The 13,631-nt window shown below is 37.1% G+C and overlaps 1 protein-coding gene across 1 annotated transcript; it reads right to left on the reverse strand.

The window, feature by feature from the left end:
• Positions 1-96: 96 nt before the first annotated feature.
• Positions 97-13,215, reverse strand: lmln (leishmanolysin-like (metallopeptidase M8 family)). Its single transcript, XM_039649666.2, has 17 exons — positions 12,929-13,215; positions 11,939-12,036; positions 11,817-11,847; positions 11,607-11,689; positions 11,349-11,466; positions 10,159-10,337; positions 9,974-10,079; positions 9,792-9,886; positions 8,076-8,193; positions 7,882-7,989; positions 7,725-7,801; positions 7,142-7,252; positions 5,937-6,069; positions 5,397-5,556; positions 5,179-5,309; positions 4,410-4,620; positions 97-4,152 (listed from the first exon to the last, which is right to left on the reverse strand). The coding sequence occupies exons 1-17, from the start codon at positions 13,055-13,057 to the stop codon at positions 4,052-4,054; spliced, it is 1,989 nt and encodes a 662-aa protein (XP_039505600.1). The 5' UTR covers positions 13,058-13,215; the 3' UTR covers positions 97-4,051.
• Positions 13,216-13,631: the final 416 nt, after the last annotated feature.

Here is a 13,631-nt window from a genome sequence, read left to right on the forward strand (position 1 = left end):
TCAGCTGTCGACTGTTGGCTTCTGTCTTTTTGTTCATTTTATTGGGAAAATAAACACTATAAAAACACTGTAAATCATGTCTAAACAGGAGGTGACTGATTATTGAACATCTCTTTTAATTGTATACCACTAAAAAAGCACTAATGTACCATATACAATACAAAAGATGGAGTAAAACATATAATGGGAGATTGTGTGGCAGATTTTTAGTTCTGCAGTCTTGTCTTTGGTCTTCAGTCTCATGACTTGGCATTTTCAATTAATTTCTCTTCAACACAAGATTTTCCAACCAAAACATTTAAACATTATTTATTAAATTAATATGTAGATAAAATGATAATAAATAAAATAAGTAAAATAAGTAAAAAGGCATACAAATTTATGCAGCAATAATTCAAATGAATTATGAAAAAACATGTCCTATTATGGGTTTTGTCAAATGTATCTCAGTCATTTTTGACAGATGAAATGTACCGTACACACCAGAAAAAGTATAATTAAATAAATAAATTTGTTCATAAATGTTTCAATGCTACTAAGCCTCAATTCTCATAGTGATAATTACAATACCCAAGAAAAGAGTCTCCTATATGAGCAAAATACGAAGCCGGCTTGCTTTCAGTCTAAGAAAACTCAAAATTATGCTAAAACATACCGTTAAAACGATATGCTCATACAGTCCTTGAGTGAATACCATGAAGGGAAAGGCATTTCAGTTGAGGTTTGATTAAGAGTATAAAACTCTTTCAGTTACATAATAATGAGCCCCTAAAACTGTAAGGGCTCATTCAGTCCAACATTTCAGAATATAAACTTATACATACATCCAGTTAATATGAATTCATACCATTATCACACCATATTTTAGAGTAGATCCTCTAAGCTTCACTATGACACCAGGAAACTTCATTGCAACACATATATCCCAATTAATCTCTTCATCAGACTCAAAATGGAAAATAAAATTCTTGACACAGGAGCGATCAGTATACTAAAGAAACGTATAATTTACACAACTTCTAAAATCAGTGTTCTAGTTAGAGCTGCCATGTTTTCTCTCAGCAAAATCATTATATTGAACTAATACTGTTTCCTGAAATTATAGCACACTATTACCTAATAAATAAATCAAATATTACAATTCCAAAATGTTTACGAATGCCAAAAGGTTAAACTTTTTTTAACTATAAATTAGTGTATTTAGTAACCAGATGACAGATCAGCATCCACACCATTAAAAGTAAAATACTAGATAATTGCATTACAGACACCTTCACTAGTCTTCTAACACCTAAACAGTAACAATCTAATCTCTAAACTATCACATATACACAGTGCAACTCCTTGGTATTTTTTCCCAGTTTTGTTTTTAAAATAATGGCTACATTTCAAATGCAAATTAGTGTTAAAAAAAGATGCATACTTTTCAGTGAACTAATAAACAAAACAAATGTTGTCTGATCTCATATAAAGGTCTACAAAAAGCACTTTTCTCTTTTTCTTAACCCATTGTTCTCGGTAGGACTGCCCTTTAGGACCAAAATCTGGCAACACATTTCAAGGTAATCAAAGTAATAGCCTTAAATGGGCAGTAAACGATTTTTGAGAAAGTGGATCGGACCGAGCACCAAAAAACACTTGTAGCCAATCTGCAGTAGGGGGCATGTCCACTTTATGCAAGAGGGAGATTTGAAGAAAGACTGTAGAAAGAAAGATGGCTGAGTGACATTACAAAAGGAAAAAGATTAGAGGAATATTGGTGGAAAAAGAAGTCAAAAAAAAAAAAAAAAATTCGACCTCACGCTTGCACACCGCCTCCGAAACGTTCGTCCGTCATAAAAAAATTCGGATCGGGTTCGATTTTCTGAGTTTTTCGCATCCACAGCCAGCATTTTGAGAGGTTTTTTGACTCACATCATTGCACATATGCGCAGTGCTTTTAGTTTCGGATTTCAATTCGATCAAGTGTTTATGTTCTCTTCTCTCGATTGGATTATAAAAGGAAACCTTCCCTTTCAATCATATTGAAATTTCGGATCGATTAAAAGGTGTGATTGAGCAGCCAATTCGATAACTAATAATGTATTATTTGGGTACAATATATAACAGCCTATATACAGCTGTTCTGTCTGCCCAGCACTTCCACCGGGCCGTGTGTGTGTGTGTGTGTCTCCATACCTTAGACATACTGCCAGTCTCTGTTCAGAATCGACTGGTTCACGGAAATTAGTGTTCTTGTTTTTAAAATGTGGCTCCAGCATCAAACCTTTGAATCGCAACTCCTTGATTTGGATCATGGACGCAAACGCAATATTTTCTCTTTTTTCTCTTTTCAATAAGAGAGAGGGCACCAAAATTATCCTCGCTGATTGACGAATTCATTTTGTATTTTTACGTTTTTTCCGCAAAGGTTTAATAAATACTCATCGGACCCGGTGTGCAAGGTTTCTGTGCGTGACGAATTTTTAGGTTGACGAACACGAAAAAACGCATACGAAAATTTCGTGCCCAGTGTGCAATGGCCTTTAAAAAGTAACTAAACCCTTAAATTTTTTAGTTAATGATCTGTAAAAATGGATCTTTATTAATACCAGTCATTGATTCGAATATCTTTTTTGACGTTTGAGTATAAAGTGTTTTATTTCTACAATATATGGTGTAAAAACATCTTGGTGCTGCCCTCTTCAGGTTGAACGATGGCTACTGCAGCTGAATTTTCCAATTGGATGTTAGCGGTTCTTCGTGACGTACGCAGGTTTCAGCTCAACACGCTTTTGGTACGAGCTACACCCTTGGCAGTATAAAAACCAGCTTGTTTCATCAAAACCACTGTAGGGAGTCAGGAGTTGGAATTGCGAGTATTGAAAACGATCAGGATAGAGTGTTTTACCATCTATTTCGTCCCCTCAATCTCCACTGCAGTCTGCCCACTTTTTCAGCAATTTTTCAAATATTGCCAGTGGGTGGAGTCAGGCTCTGACCAGGGGCGCGTTTATGCATTTTTTGGGGGCGGAGCAACGCAGCAAGGGGTGTGTTTTTTTGCGTTGATTTCAAATATCAACAGTGTTTCTCAGAAATCACTTACTGCACCTTTAATCAAAGCTGAATTTTGTATATCTGATAGTTGTAATAAAACTAAATAGAGGCCCAAAAGTCTGAAACCACTAATGACAATGCCATTTAATTTAGTATAAAATGTATTACAAAAGATATAACATCAGCATAACAACGCTGAGTCAAAGGTTGAATTAAAAATTTCAGAATTAGTAAGTATTTGGTTTATCCTCCTTTTTTTTCCTGTAATGACAGCAGCACCCAAGCTATACACACATGATCAAGGTGTTTCTCTTTATTTTTTATAATATCTTTACTATTTTTCTATGCATCTACAAATATTATTTTTTTCATCCTAGGTTTTCAATGTAATCTCAGACTTCTGGACTGAATATGAATCAATTTAACCTCTTCTAACGCATTTATCGTACACAATGGCAACATTCAAATTTCTATAAATTATCAAAAAAACTATTCAATTCAGCACTTTCACTGACCTGAACAGACATCTCACCTACCCTTCTCCATGCAAATTCACAAGCATCGTCAGTCACATGTACGCTGATCAAAACATTACCAGCAGCAAGTACTTTCACAGAACAGCAGAGGAGCACCATGAGCTGAACACTAGAGAGAATATCTCCCATCATTCTTAGCCAGATGCCTACGTTACGACCCAAAATGTTAAAGGTCCTTCAGAGAGACAAAGAGAACATTAATTAGCACCTGCATAACTGTGCTGCACAACCGCAGCTTCCATGACTATGGCTTCACATTGGATCTACGGCTCGCTGGCACCTGACAGCCAGGCAAGGAGGAGTGCAATCAATGGCTTTTCAATCCCAGCTACAGTCCACACCTCTGCATAGAGAACAGTTATCAGATCGCAGACTACGCTACAGAAGTGATGGCCGTTGTGCCCTCCACGGCAGCTAAACCTCAAGGGAAGCCCGTGGCAGCAAGCTGTCCGTATTCACCCGTTCCACCAGGACTAAATTCAGTCCCTGCCACAGAGGAGAAACCCGATCAGCAGTGGAGTAAGACTTAACAGGAGCTGCCATAAGTTCACCACCAAACAGGAAGATCTGGAACAAGGATCTGAGAGAACAAAAAATCATTTTATTATAATATGAAACATTTTTACTTTCTCTAAACCTTGTGATGTACATTGGCGGTCTTTTATGGTCTCAGCGGCTGCATTTATTTGATGAAAAATACTGTAAAATACAGTGAAATATTATGATCTTGGGGTTTCCATCCAGCGCTTTTTATACAATATACCAAAAATGTGCATAAAAATAGGTGAATGTAAACAGCTAATGGGGTTATGTGAAGCATGTCGGACAGTAACTCACCTAAGCGAGCACTTTTGGTGGTGTTTAGAGGTGGTATCTCATGAGGGAGGGGGCAGTCGCTGCAGAAGTCAGAGCAGGTGGGGCAGATGAGCTGCCCGCTGTAGACCCATCCATTCATTCGTACGCTCACACTGATCACCTGACCAGTATGGACACATGGATAGGACTCGTTCTGCACCCAAACCAGCAACCCTTGGGCTGTACAAGTCACCTGCACCACAAATCACAGCTTCAGTACACATAAATTCCCCAGTTCAAAGTGAAAAGAAGATAAATGCTTTTAATATTTACTGTAATTTGTATTTACACACACACACACTTATACTACCATTCAGAGAAATAAAAAGAAATTCTACTTTTATTCAGCAAGGATGAAACTTTATAGTACAGGCATTCATAATGTTACAAAAGATTGCCTTTTCAAATAAATGCTGTTCTTTTGAACTTTTTTTACTCATCAATCAAAGAATGTTTTCAACATCGATAATAACAAGTAATATTTCTTGAGCACCAAATCAGCATATTAAAATGATTTCTGAAGGATCATGTGACAATGAAGACTGGAGTAATGATGCTGAAAATTCAGCTTTGCCATCACAGGAAATCAGGAATACATTATTATTACATTAGATTATTTAAAATACATTAAAATTAACTAAATTTACTCATTAATAAACTAAATGCAGCCTTCAAAACTTTTTAAAAATCTTACAGAGCCCAAACTTTTGAATGGAATCGTGAGTTCACCACTCATAGGTAATATTGTTACCTTATAGCAACCACTGCCCCAGTCTGGGTAGGTCATTAGTTTGGTGCACTGCTCCATCACGAACGCTGACTTTTGGTATAGACACACTGATCCTGGGCCGTACTGTTCCGCCCCATAGTTTCTCCATGTGGCTAAAAAAAGCAAACCTCAACAGTTGAAGAATGGAAGAAGAGTTTACATCCAAAACACTGAAAGGATGTGAGGAAGAGGCATCTCACCTGGCTGGTTCTCATGTACCCTGCAGTAAGAGCTGCGCTGGTATTCCCCACCAACGTGCCAACTAAACTCCTGGCTAAAGGGACAGTAGTCTGCAATCTCCACAGCCCCTCCATACGCTGATAAATCCGCCTCAGGGACGCCAGGGATATGGTCAAAATACTACAGGAGGGAGAGGGTTAATCAATATGATTTAATCCAGTGGTTTTCTAACAGCTGACAGGACAGGACAGTTTGTTTTCGAAAATAATTTTAAAATAATGACATCATCTCATCTGACCGCAGATACTGAATCAGGACAACACGTTTATCTCAGGCATTCCTTACTTACCTTACATTTACATCCTGGATTTATACAATTAAAAAGCAACCAACAGGTATCCTGTCAAGTCCATTCATTGATTTGATTAATGCTTTTCACAATACACATTGTTTTAAGCAGATTTAAAGAAAAACAATGTTAATGTTTATAATATTTTAATGTGAGAACAGCAGATTGAGGAATGAGTGAAGATTACACACAGCTGATCAGATGATCTTACCTGATACTCTACAGGAAGTGAATGAGGAAACTTTTGCAGGTTGCACACGGCCACTGCCAGCTGGTCCTGCCTGCAGGTGAGCTGCAGAGGTGCGCTCCTCACAGAATCACAGTATGGCCTCAGTGTTGGCCTCCTGTTTTATTCACAGAAGGCAAGACCCCATCAGGTTCAAGTATCAACCTTTTCCACTATACTATAATATGTTTAAAGGAGTAGTTCACTTTTAACAAAAACTTTTGCTGGTAATTTACTCACCCCCATGTCATCCAAGATGTCCATGTCATTCTTTCTTCAGTGGAAAAGAAATTAAGGTTTTTGATGAAAACATTCCAGGATTTTCTCCATATAATGGACTTCAATGGGAACCAAACGGTTCAAGGTCCAAATGAGAGTTTAAGTGCAAACTTCAAAGGGCTTTAAACGACACCAGGCGATGAATAAGGGTCTTATCTAGGACCCTTTGAGTCATGACTCAAAAAAAGATTTGTTCATTTTGATGAACGAGTTTGAACAGGAGAGTCACGAACGCTCATCACAGAACAGAGCAAGGCGAGCATTTGAGCTCATAAAACTTAAACTTTTTTTTTTTTTTTTTTGAAATGGCCGATCGTTTCGCTTGATAAGACCCTTATTCGTCGTCTGGTGTCGTTTAAAGTCATTTGAAGCTGCACTGAAACTCTCATTTGGACCTTGAACCGTTTGGTTCCCAATGAAGTGCATTATATGGAGAAAATCCTGTAATGTTTTCATCAAAAAACTTTTCGACTGAAGAAAGAAAGACACGGACATCTTGGATGACATGGGGGTGAGTAAATTATCAGCAAAAGTTTTTTTTAAAAGTGAACTACTCCTTTAAGTCTATGAAACTCCCATTTCTCTAGATAATGTACAATAAGACACTGGGATCAAGCTAAAAATAAAGAAAACTCATAATCTGTTTGGGTAGCGCTAGTAACGTAACAAGTTTGACTCCTACAGAAAACATGAACTAATAAATCACTCATTTTTATGCACTGGTATGCCATTTTTTGGATGAAAGCATCAAAAATGCATAAAAGGAAGTCCACTAACTAAAACAACAGATTTATTTGAGAGTGCATACAAAGTTTTATTATGCATTTATAAACATATATATATATATATATATATATATATATATATATATATATATATATTATGTATGCATCTCACATATAAAAGCTTACCTATGGCGATGTTGGTCTATCCAGAATTTACAGCTTTTCATCACAAAGTCGCACCCCAAACCTCTTCCCCACTCCAGGTTCTCTGCCATACTATAATTGGCCTTGTACCACCTTAAAACATAAGATAGCACAGATTCACTCACAAGACAACTGTACAATTTGGTACTTAAAGGAGAACTCCGGCGCAAAATGAACCTTTGGTCTAATAAAACATCAGTACCTAGTCGACCATTCTCTGAGATTTGTTTTCATGATAATCGAATGTAAAGAGTTTTATCTCTAAAAACTGTTTCGTGTATAACGCTAGTATATGGGGGCATTTAGTAAGTAAAAAGAAATCGCTAGTTAATACCACTAACAAGGCTCAAAATAGCCCCACACTAACACAGTAACATAATGAGGGTCCATACATGCAAAACGAAGCATTGAGAACTTTGTGCACAGACCGTTTAATAAGAAGATTCTTTATAAAGACAGTCCACTTCGCTTATACAGACAGGAGTTCTCCTTTAAATTCCACTTAAATATGAATGTTCACACATGAATCAGCTGCATTAGCAATGAGCAACAATATTTATCTTACCCTGTATCCTCCATTATGGCCAAAGTAATTCTGGAAAACACTCTGTTCTGGGTGTGAGATCCAGTCATTGCCTCATTCTGTTAAAATAAAACATTCTGAAATAAAATAGTACTTTGATAGTACTGACACTGAAACTGTTCAGTGTACCTCTCATTACCTCTAACAGACGTTTCTCCCAATGGTTGAACTCTGTTCCAGCGCCACCCTGGTTCTCAAGCTCCATGCCCTCTAGAATGGGGCAATTAAAATGTCTCCTGGCTTCCTCCTGTTAAAACATCGCAAACAAATCATGTCGCACAAATGACTATATGAATGATGTTCCTTTAAAAGAAAATAAACAGAAATGCTTACCACCACACGTGGAGTGGCCAAAAGATGGACCGTGTGTCTAACCATGTGACCCCCACGGATGTCCCACAGCCGAGTTGCTCTTTTAATGACTTTATCGCTCCACTGATATAACCCTAAACTGAGAGAGTGATATAGAAAGAAATAAACACAGTGGGTCTCATTCATGAAACACGAGCAGAACGAATTTGTGTGTAAATCGTGTGTAAAATGGTTCTGGCGTAAATTTTCGGATTCATTAAAATGTTCGTATTTTACAAATGTTAGTTGGTACGCAAGAAATCTACACCTGCTCCCGGCCACGTGTAAACGGTGCGCTTAACATCCGAACGTTTTGCTCATTAATAAGGCTGCATTTACGTAATTCACCTTAATCGGGTACATATTTAAACAGCATTTTGAAAAAAATATTATACATAGCAATTACATAAATTTTTTTCTTTTAACTTTTATTATGAGAGCCAGTAAAAGCAGATCTGGTGATCGATGGCGGTCCTTCTCCAGTTTGAATACGATTTTTCCGAAGTGAACTAATTCGTTTTTTGCTGTCAAGCTTAATGTCGAACCATTTTCTTCTCACTTCTGGGACTGTTCGATTGACAGATGAAACTCCATTAACTGCATCTGTAATATCCTGCCAAGCTTCCTTTTTTTAGGACCTGATACGCTACTATGTACGCTTGAAAATAAAATGTGGCGTTTTCGATGAACTTGCGATAATTAAACTCTAATTTCTGCATCCGAGAAATCTTTTTTTTTTCATTCGCATTCATGTTATTATATGCCTATATAGATGTCAGTCGGATGGGATAATGGGTGGGATTTATGGTAATTGAGAATAAACGTGCACGCGCATCCCATTTACGACTGGTTGGAATTCACTAACACACATCTCACCATCACATCTGACGTTTACGAAGTATTTGTGAATCAGGAGAAGAGTTTTTGGGAAGGTCTCTTTACGCGCAAATCCCTCTCATATTTACTCGTATATTTACGAATGTTTCATGAATGAGACCCAGTGTGTGTCAGGGCTCTATGCTGTGATGTAACGTTTGCATTTTGTGACCTCTTTTTCTGCCGGTGTGACTGAATTTTGTTAGAGGTTGCAATGGTGATAACTGATAAGCGCTGCCATTTCTGTTGCGTATGAGGAACATTAAATGGCAAACAAGGCAAAATCGGAGCAAAACATAGTGGCCACTGCTTTCAAATGTTAAACATTATCATGTTATATGTTTGCCAACAATTCCTCTAACACTAATTGATGGAGTGTGTAGCTTTTCATTTCTTAAACAACCATGTAGAAAGAAACATAATGTTCATATTCCAGAATGACAATGTCCAGATTCAGCAGGCTCAAAGTGTGAACGAACGGTTGGGAGGGAGCATGAAGATTCATTTTCACACGTTACCTCTGAGTCCAAATCTTAAATTCATTGAAAGTCTTTGGGATGCGATGGAGGAGACTTTACAGTGTGCTGAACTGCATTGTCAATACAAGATATTGACCAAAAATTGATGCACCACCTGATGGAAATAAATTTTGTGATGTTATTTCCATCAAGAGGTGCATCAATTTTTGGTCCAGATCTTGTATTGACAATGCAAGAGTTTTTTGTTCTTGTTTTTTGGAAGTAGCATTACATAGTTTTGTACATTTATGTAAATAATATTTCAAACTGAATTGAAATGAATATACAAACATATAACCGTCACCTTTCATTGTATGCAGGCAGACCACTTGCAGAACGTGGTGTCAAAGGTTTCCCATCATCATCATGGTAAAACGCAAAGAGTCCTGCCGAAAAACCCTTAGAAACAAAGCATGATCTATAAAAACTATGAAGCTCTTCCATGGTCTCTGTGTCAAGTGGATGTATAGAGTTTAATGTTGTTACCAGGGCATGTATGATCTCGTGTTTGACTGTGGAAAGCATTCCTTCAAACTCCTGAGGTTGAGTGGAGATCATATTGGGACACAGATTGGCATATCCAGCGATGGGCCTGTATTAAGAGATTCTGTGCTTACTATCAGCAGCACACTAGACCACGGCAAATTAAAAATCAACTACATTGCCATTACCTGTCCAGTTCAGACTCCAGCTGACAGTACGCTGCATAGGCTACGATGTTCTCTTGTCCACAGCGCTCTGTGGTCATCGCGCTCACGTACAGCACAAAATCCGCCCTCGCCACCCCCTCACCATCGGGAGGACCGGCGGGACCGCAGGACTTTCCAGACTCACTGCAAACCCTGCATTGCTAAAGAACAACACATATATTTACCTTTCAATATAGTCATATCAATCAATATTTTTCATTTTTTTAGCTTTAAAAATCTAGTCATGATACTTCTGTATATATTACTAGATCAGCTTTTATAATAATATTTCAAACGGCTGGCTGCATTATACCAATTGGCAAGATTTGCCGCTTACAATCGGGGGAGGAATTAAAGGAGTAGTTCACTTAAAAAAAACTTTTGCTGATACTTTACTCACCCCAATGTCATCCAAGATGTCCATGTCTTTCTTTCTTCAGTCGAAAAGAAATCCATATTTTCTCCATATAATGGACTTCATTGGGAACCAAACGGTTCAAGGTCCAAAAGACAGTTTCAGTGCAAACTGCAAACTGTTCAAAGGGCTTTAAACGATTCCAGAGATGATGAATAAGGGTCTTATCTAGCGAAACGATCGCTCATTTAAAAAAAAAAAAAAACGAAGTTTAAGTTTTATAAGCTCAAATGGTCGCCTTGCTCTGTTCTGTGATGCGCGTTCGTGACTCTCCTGTTCGAACTTGTTCATCAAAATGAACAAATCTTTTCCAGAGTCAAATCGTTCTTTACGTTCGTTGAATGAACCAAATCACACGAAAAAAAGATTTGTTCATTTTGATAAACGAGTTCGAAGAGGAGAGTCACAAAACTGTCTTTTGGACCTTGAACCGTTTGGTTCCCATTGAAGTCCATTATATGGAGAAAAATCCTGGAATGTTTTCATTAAAAACCTTAATTTCTTTTCGATTGAAGAAAGAAAGACGTGGACATCTTGGATGACATGGGGGTGAGTAAATTATCAGCAAAAGTTTTTTTTTTTTTAAAGTGAACTACTCTTTTAAGCAAACATAATGAAAACATGAGGAACAAATGTTTTGACGTTTTTGGACTTCCAAATCTATACGGTTTATATGCAACAAAAAACAGAAATAATATACTGTATATATACATACAAAAATGATATTGAAATAAAAACATTTTTATAAGGGACCCACTTGCAAATGTTGTTCAGGGACAACCACTGGGCCACACTTGGTGATGCCTGCACATGGTCCCTGACAGTAGCGATGCGGGTCATCTCTCTTTCTAAGGTACTGATTGGTTTCACATTGCCTAATAATTAAGAAAAATATATTGGGAATAAAAACAGACACTAATTAGATTAAGTAACCAGCAAGCATCCAGAAGGCCAGACCCGAGTGCAATTTTAAGAGGATTTGCTGGCAGACAACACTAGCTCAGAAGAGAATTACCTGCTCAGCAATATTGTGCCAGACTGCCTACGAACCCTGAAGGCCTCCTGAAGATAATCAATTGCCTGTGGGAGGAGCTTGTCCTTGAAACAAAGCAGTCAAAGATCAATAATGCATGCATACATCCTATTTAGAGGTAAAGGGCCATTTTTAAGATTTAACAAATAACCTTTGACTGATAAAATCTTGACCACAGAAGTCAAAATATACCTTCACAAGGCTGCTTTTGTCTTCATCTAACCTGTTTGAGCAGTAAAGACATTGTGAAGTCAATGTATGGTCAGGATAATGTGGCATTCCTGCATTTAATAAAATATAAATCAATAACTAACCCATCCAAGCTGGAGTCGTACTCTATTTGGATCTTTAACTGCTGGTCAGTGCTTCTTTTGATCAATCTATCTGGCTTTAGAAACACTTTATGGATCACCTAGAAGGGCAAACCAGATAGATAAGATTATTATAAGTATTGGTTGAATAATAGGTCACACTTAACTACTATGTACACACATAAAAATAAGTACAACGTACTTATTGTGTTCATGTTGTATTGCAAAACACTTGCTGCTACTGGGGTGGGATAGGGATAGGTTTTGATATGGTATGTGTAGGTTCAAGGTTGGATTAAGAAGTAGGTGAAGGGTCAACAACAGTCAGTGTAATTATAGATGTAATTACTGATATTAATTTAATTACATGCAGGTATTTTATATATATATATATATATATATATATATATAATTAAGTACAATGAATGTTATTAAGTAGAGTAGTTAAAGACACCTAATATAAAGTGTGGGACCAATAATATTAAGTAATAGTATTTTAAAAATTATTTGAGCCGTGAGTAGACTTTCATTTAATGGAAAAATAAGTTTGGACTGCTATACAATTTGTTTTGTGTTACACATAAGATATAGAGATTTAGAACAACACGAAGAAGATGAGTAAATTATGACAGGTTTTACTTTTTCCCAATAATACTATATTTTAGTATTATTGGGAAAAAGTAAAACTATATTTTACTTTTTCCCTATAGTAACTATATTTGAACTATATTTTATCATCCCGATAATGTCGTTTAAAGGGATAGTTGACCCAAAAAATGTTAATTATGTCAAATTTTTCACCTTCATGTCACATTCTTTCTTCTGTGAAACACAAAAGGAGACTAAAGGCTGATTGACAGCCCCGGTTACCATTAAGGTTACCATAAAGGGAAAATTCGCAGCATGGTTATATTAAGTAGGCACAGCCAAACAATGTGTAACAAAGCTCATATTTGGGGGCCAGAAGAATGAAAACAAATTAGAGGGACTGACCTCTGTAGGCAGGGGCACTTTATGGTCACAGGTGTGGGTCTGTGCGCCGGTGCTGATGAAGATGATTATGGTGTTAATGAGTAAAGCGGATGTAGCTGATCGAGGCTGTCGCCATCCTGACGCCATCATTTAAACCGTGACATTAACAGTCATATCTCCGTCCTGTCATGCTGCAGAGAGCCCTTCGATATCGCACAAAACTGAGGGATATTTTGTAAGAAAACTAGCAGTTCTTTAACCGGTTTCATCCATAAACCCAGGGCAGCGTGAACGCAGAAACAACGCGTCACCAATGTCAAAATAAAAGTCTGCAGCCAACATACATGTAATAATATTAATAAAAAGTGTATATTCTGCACAAATCTTCCACAACGTTTTTAAAGCAATAGCTTACCCAAAAAATGAAGGACAGTTGAGGAACCTATTGACTTCTAATCTTTTATTGGCCTATACGGCTATGGCAACCGTCACTGTCTGTTTACCATCATTCTTTAAAATATCTTCTTTTGTGTCCAACAGAATAAACAAACTCATAAATTAATTCAATTCTAAATTAAATTCAAATTTGTGCAAAATGTAAAATGGACTTTATAACGCGTAATATTTGAAGAATGAGTTAAATAGAGATGATGTATGCTACACGTCACTTGGCCTCATTCCAGTACATAGTAATTCAGTGATTTTCATCTTTAACAACAGTAAT

Source organism: Pimephales promelas, chromosome 7, assembly GCF_988280905.1.
Source record: "Pimephales promelas chromosome 7, fPimPro1.hap1.1, whole genome shotgun sequence".
NCBI lineage: Eukaryota > Metazoa > Chordata > Actinopteri > Cypriniformes > Leuciscidae > Pimephales > Pimephales promelas.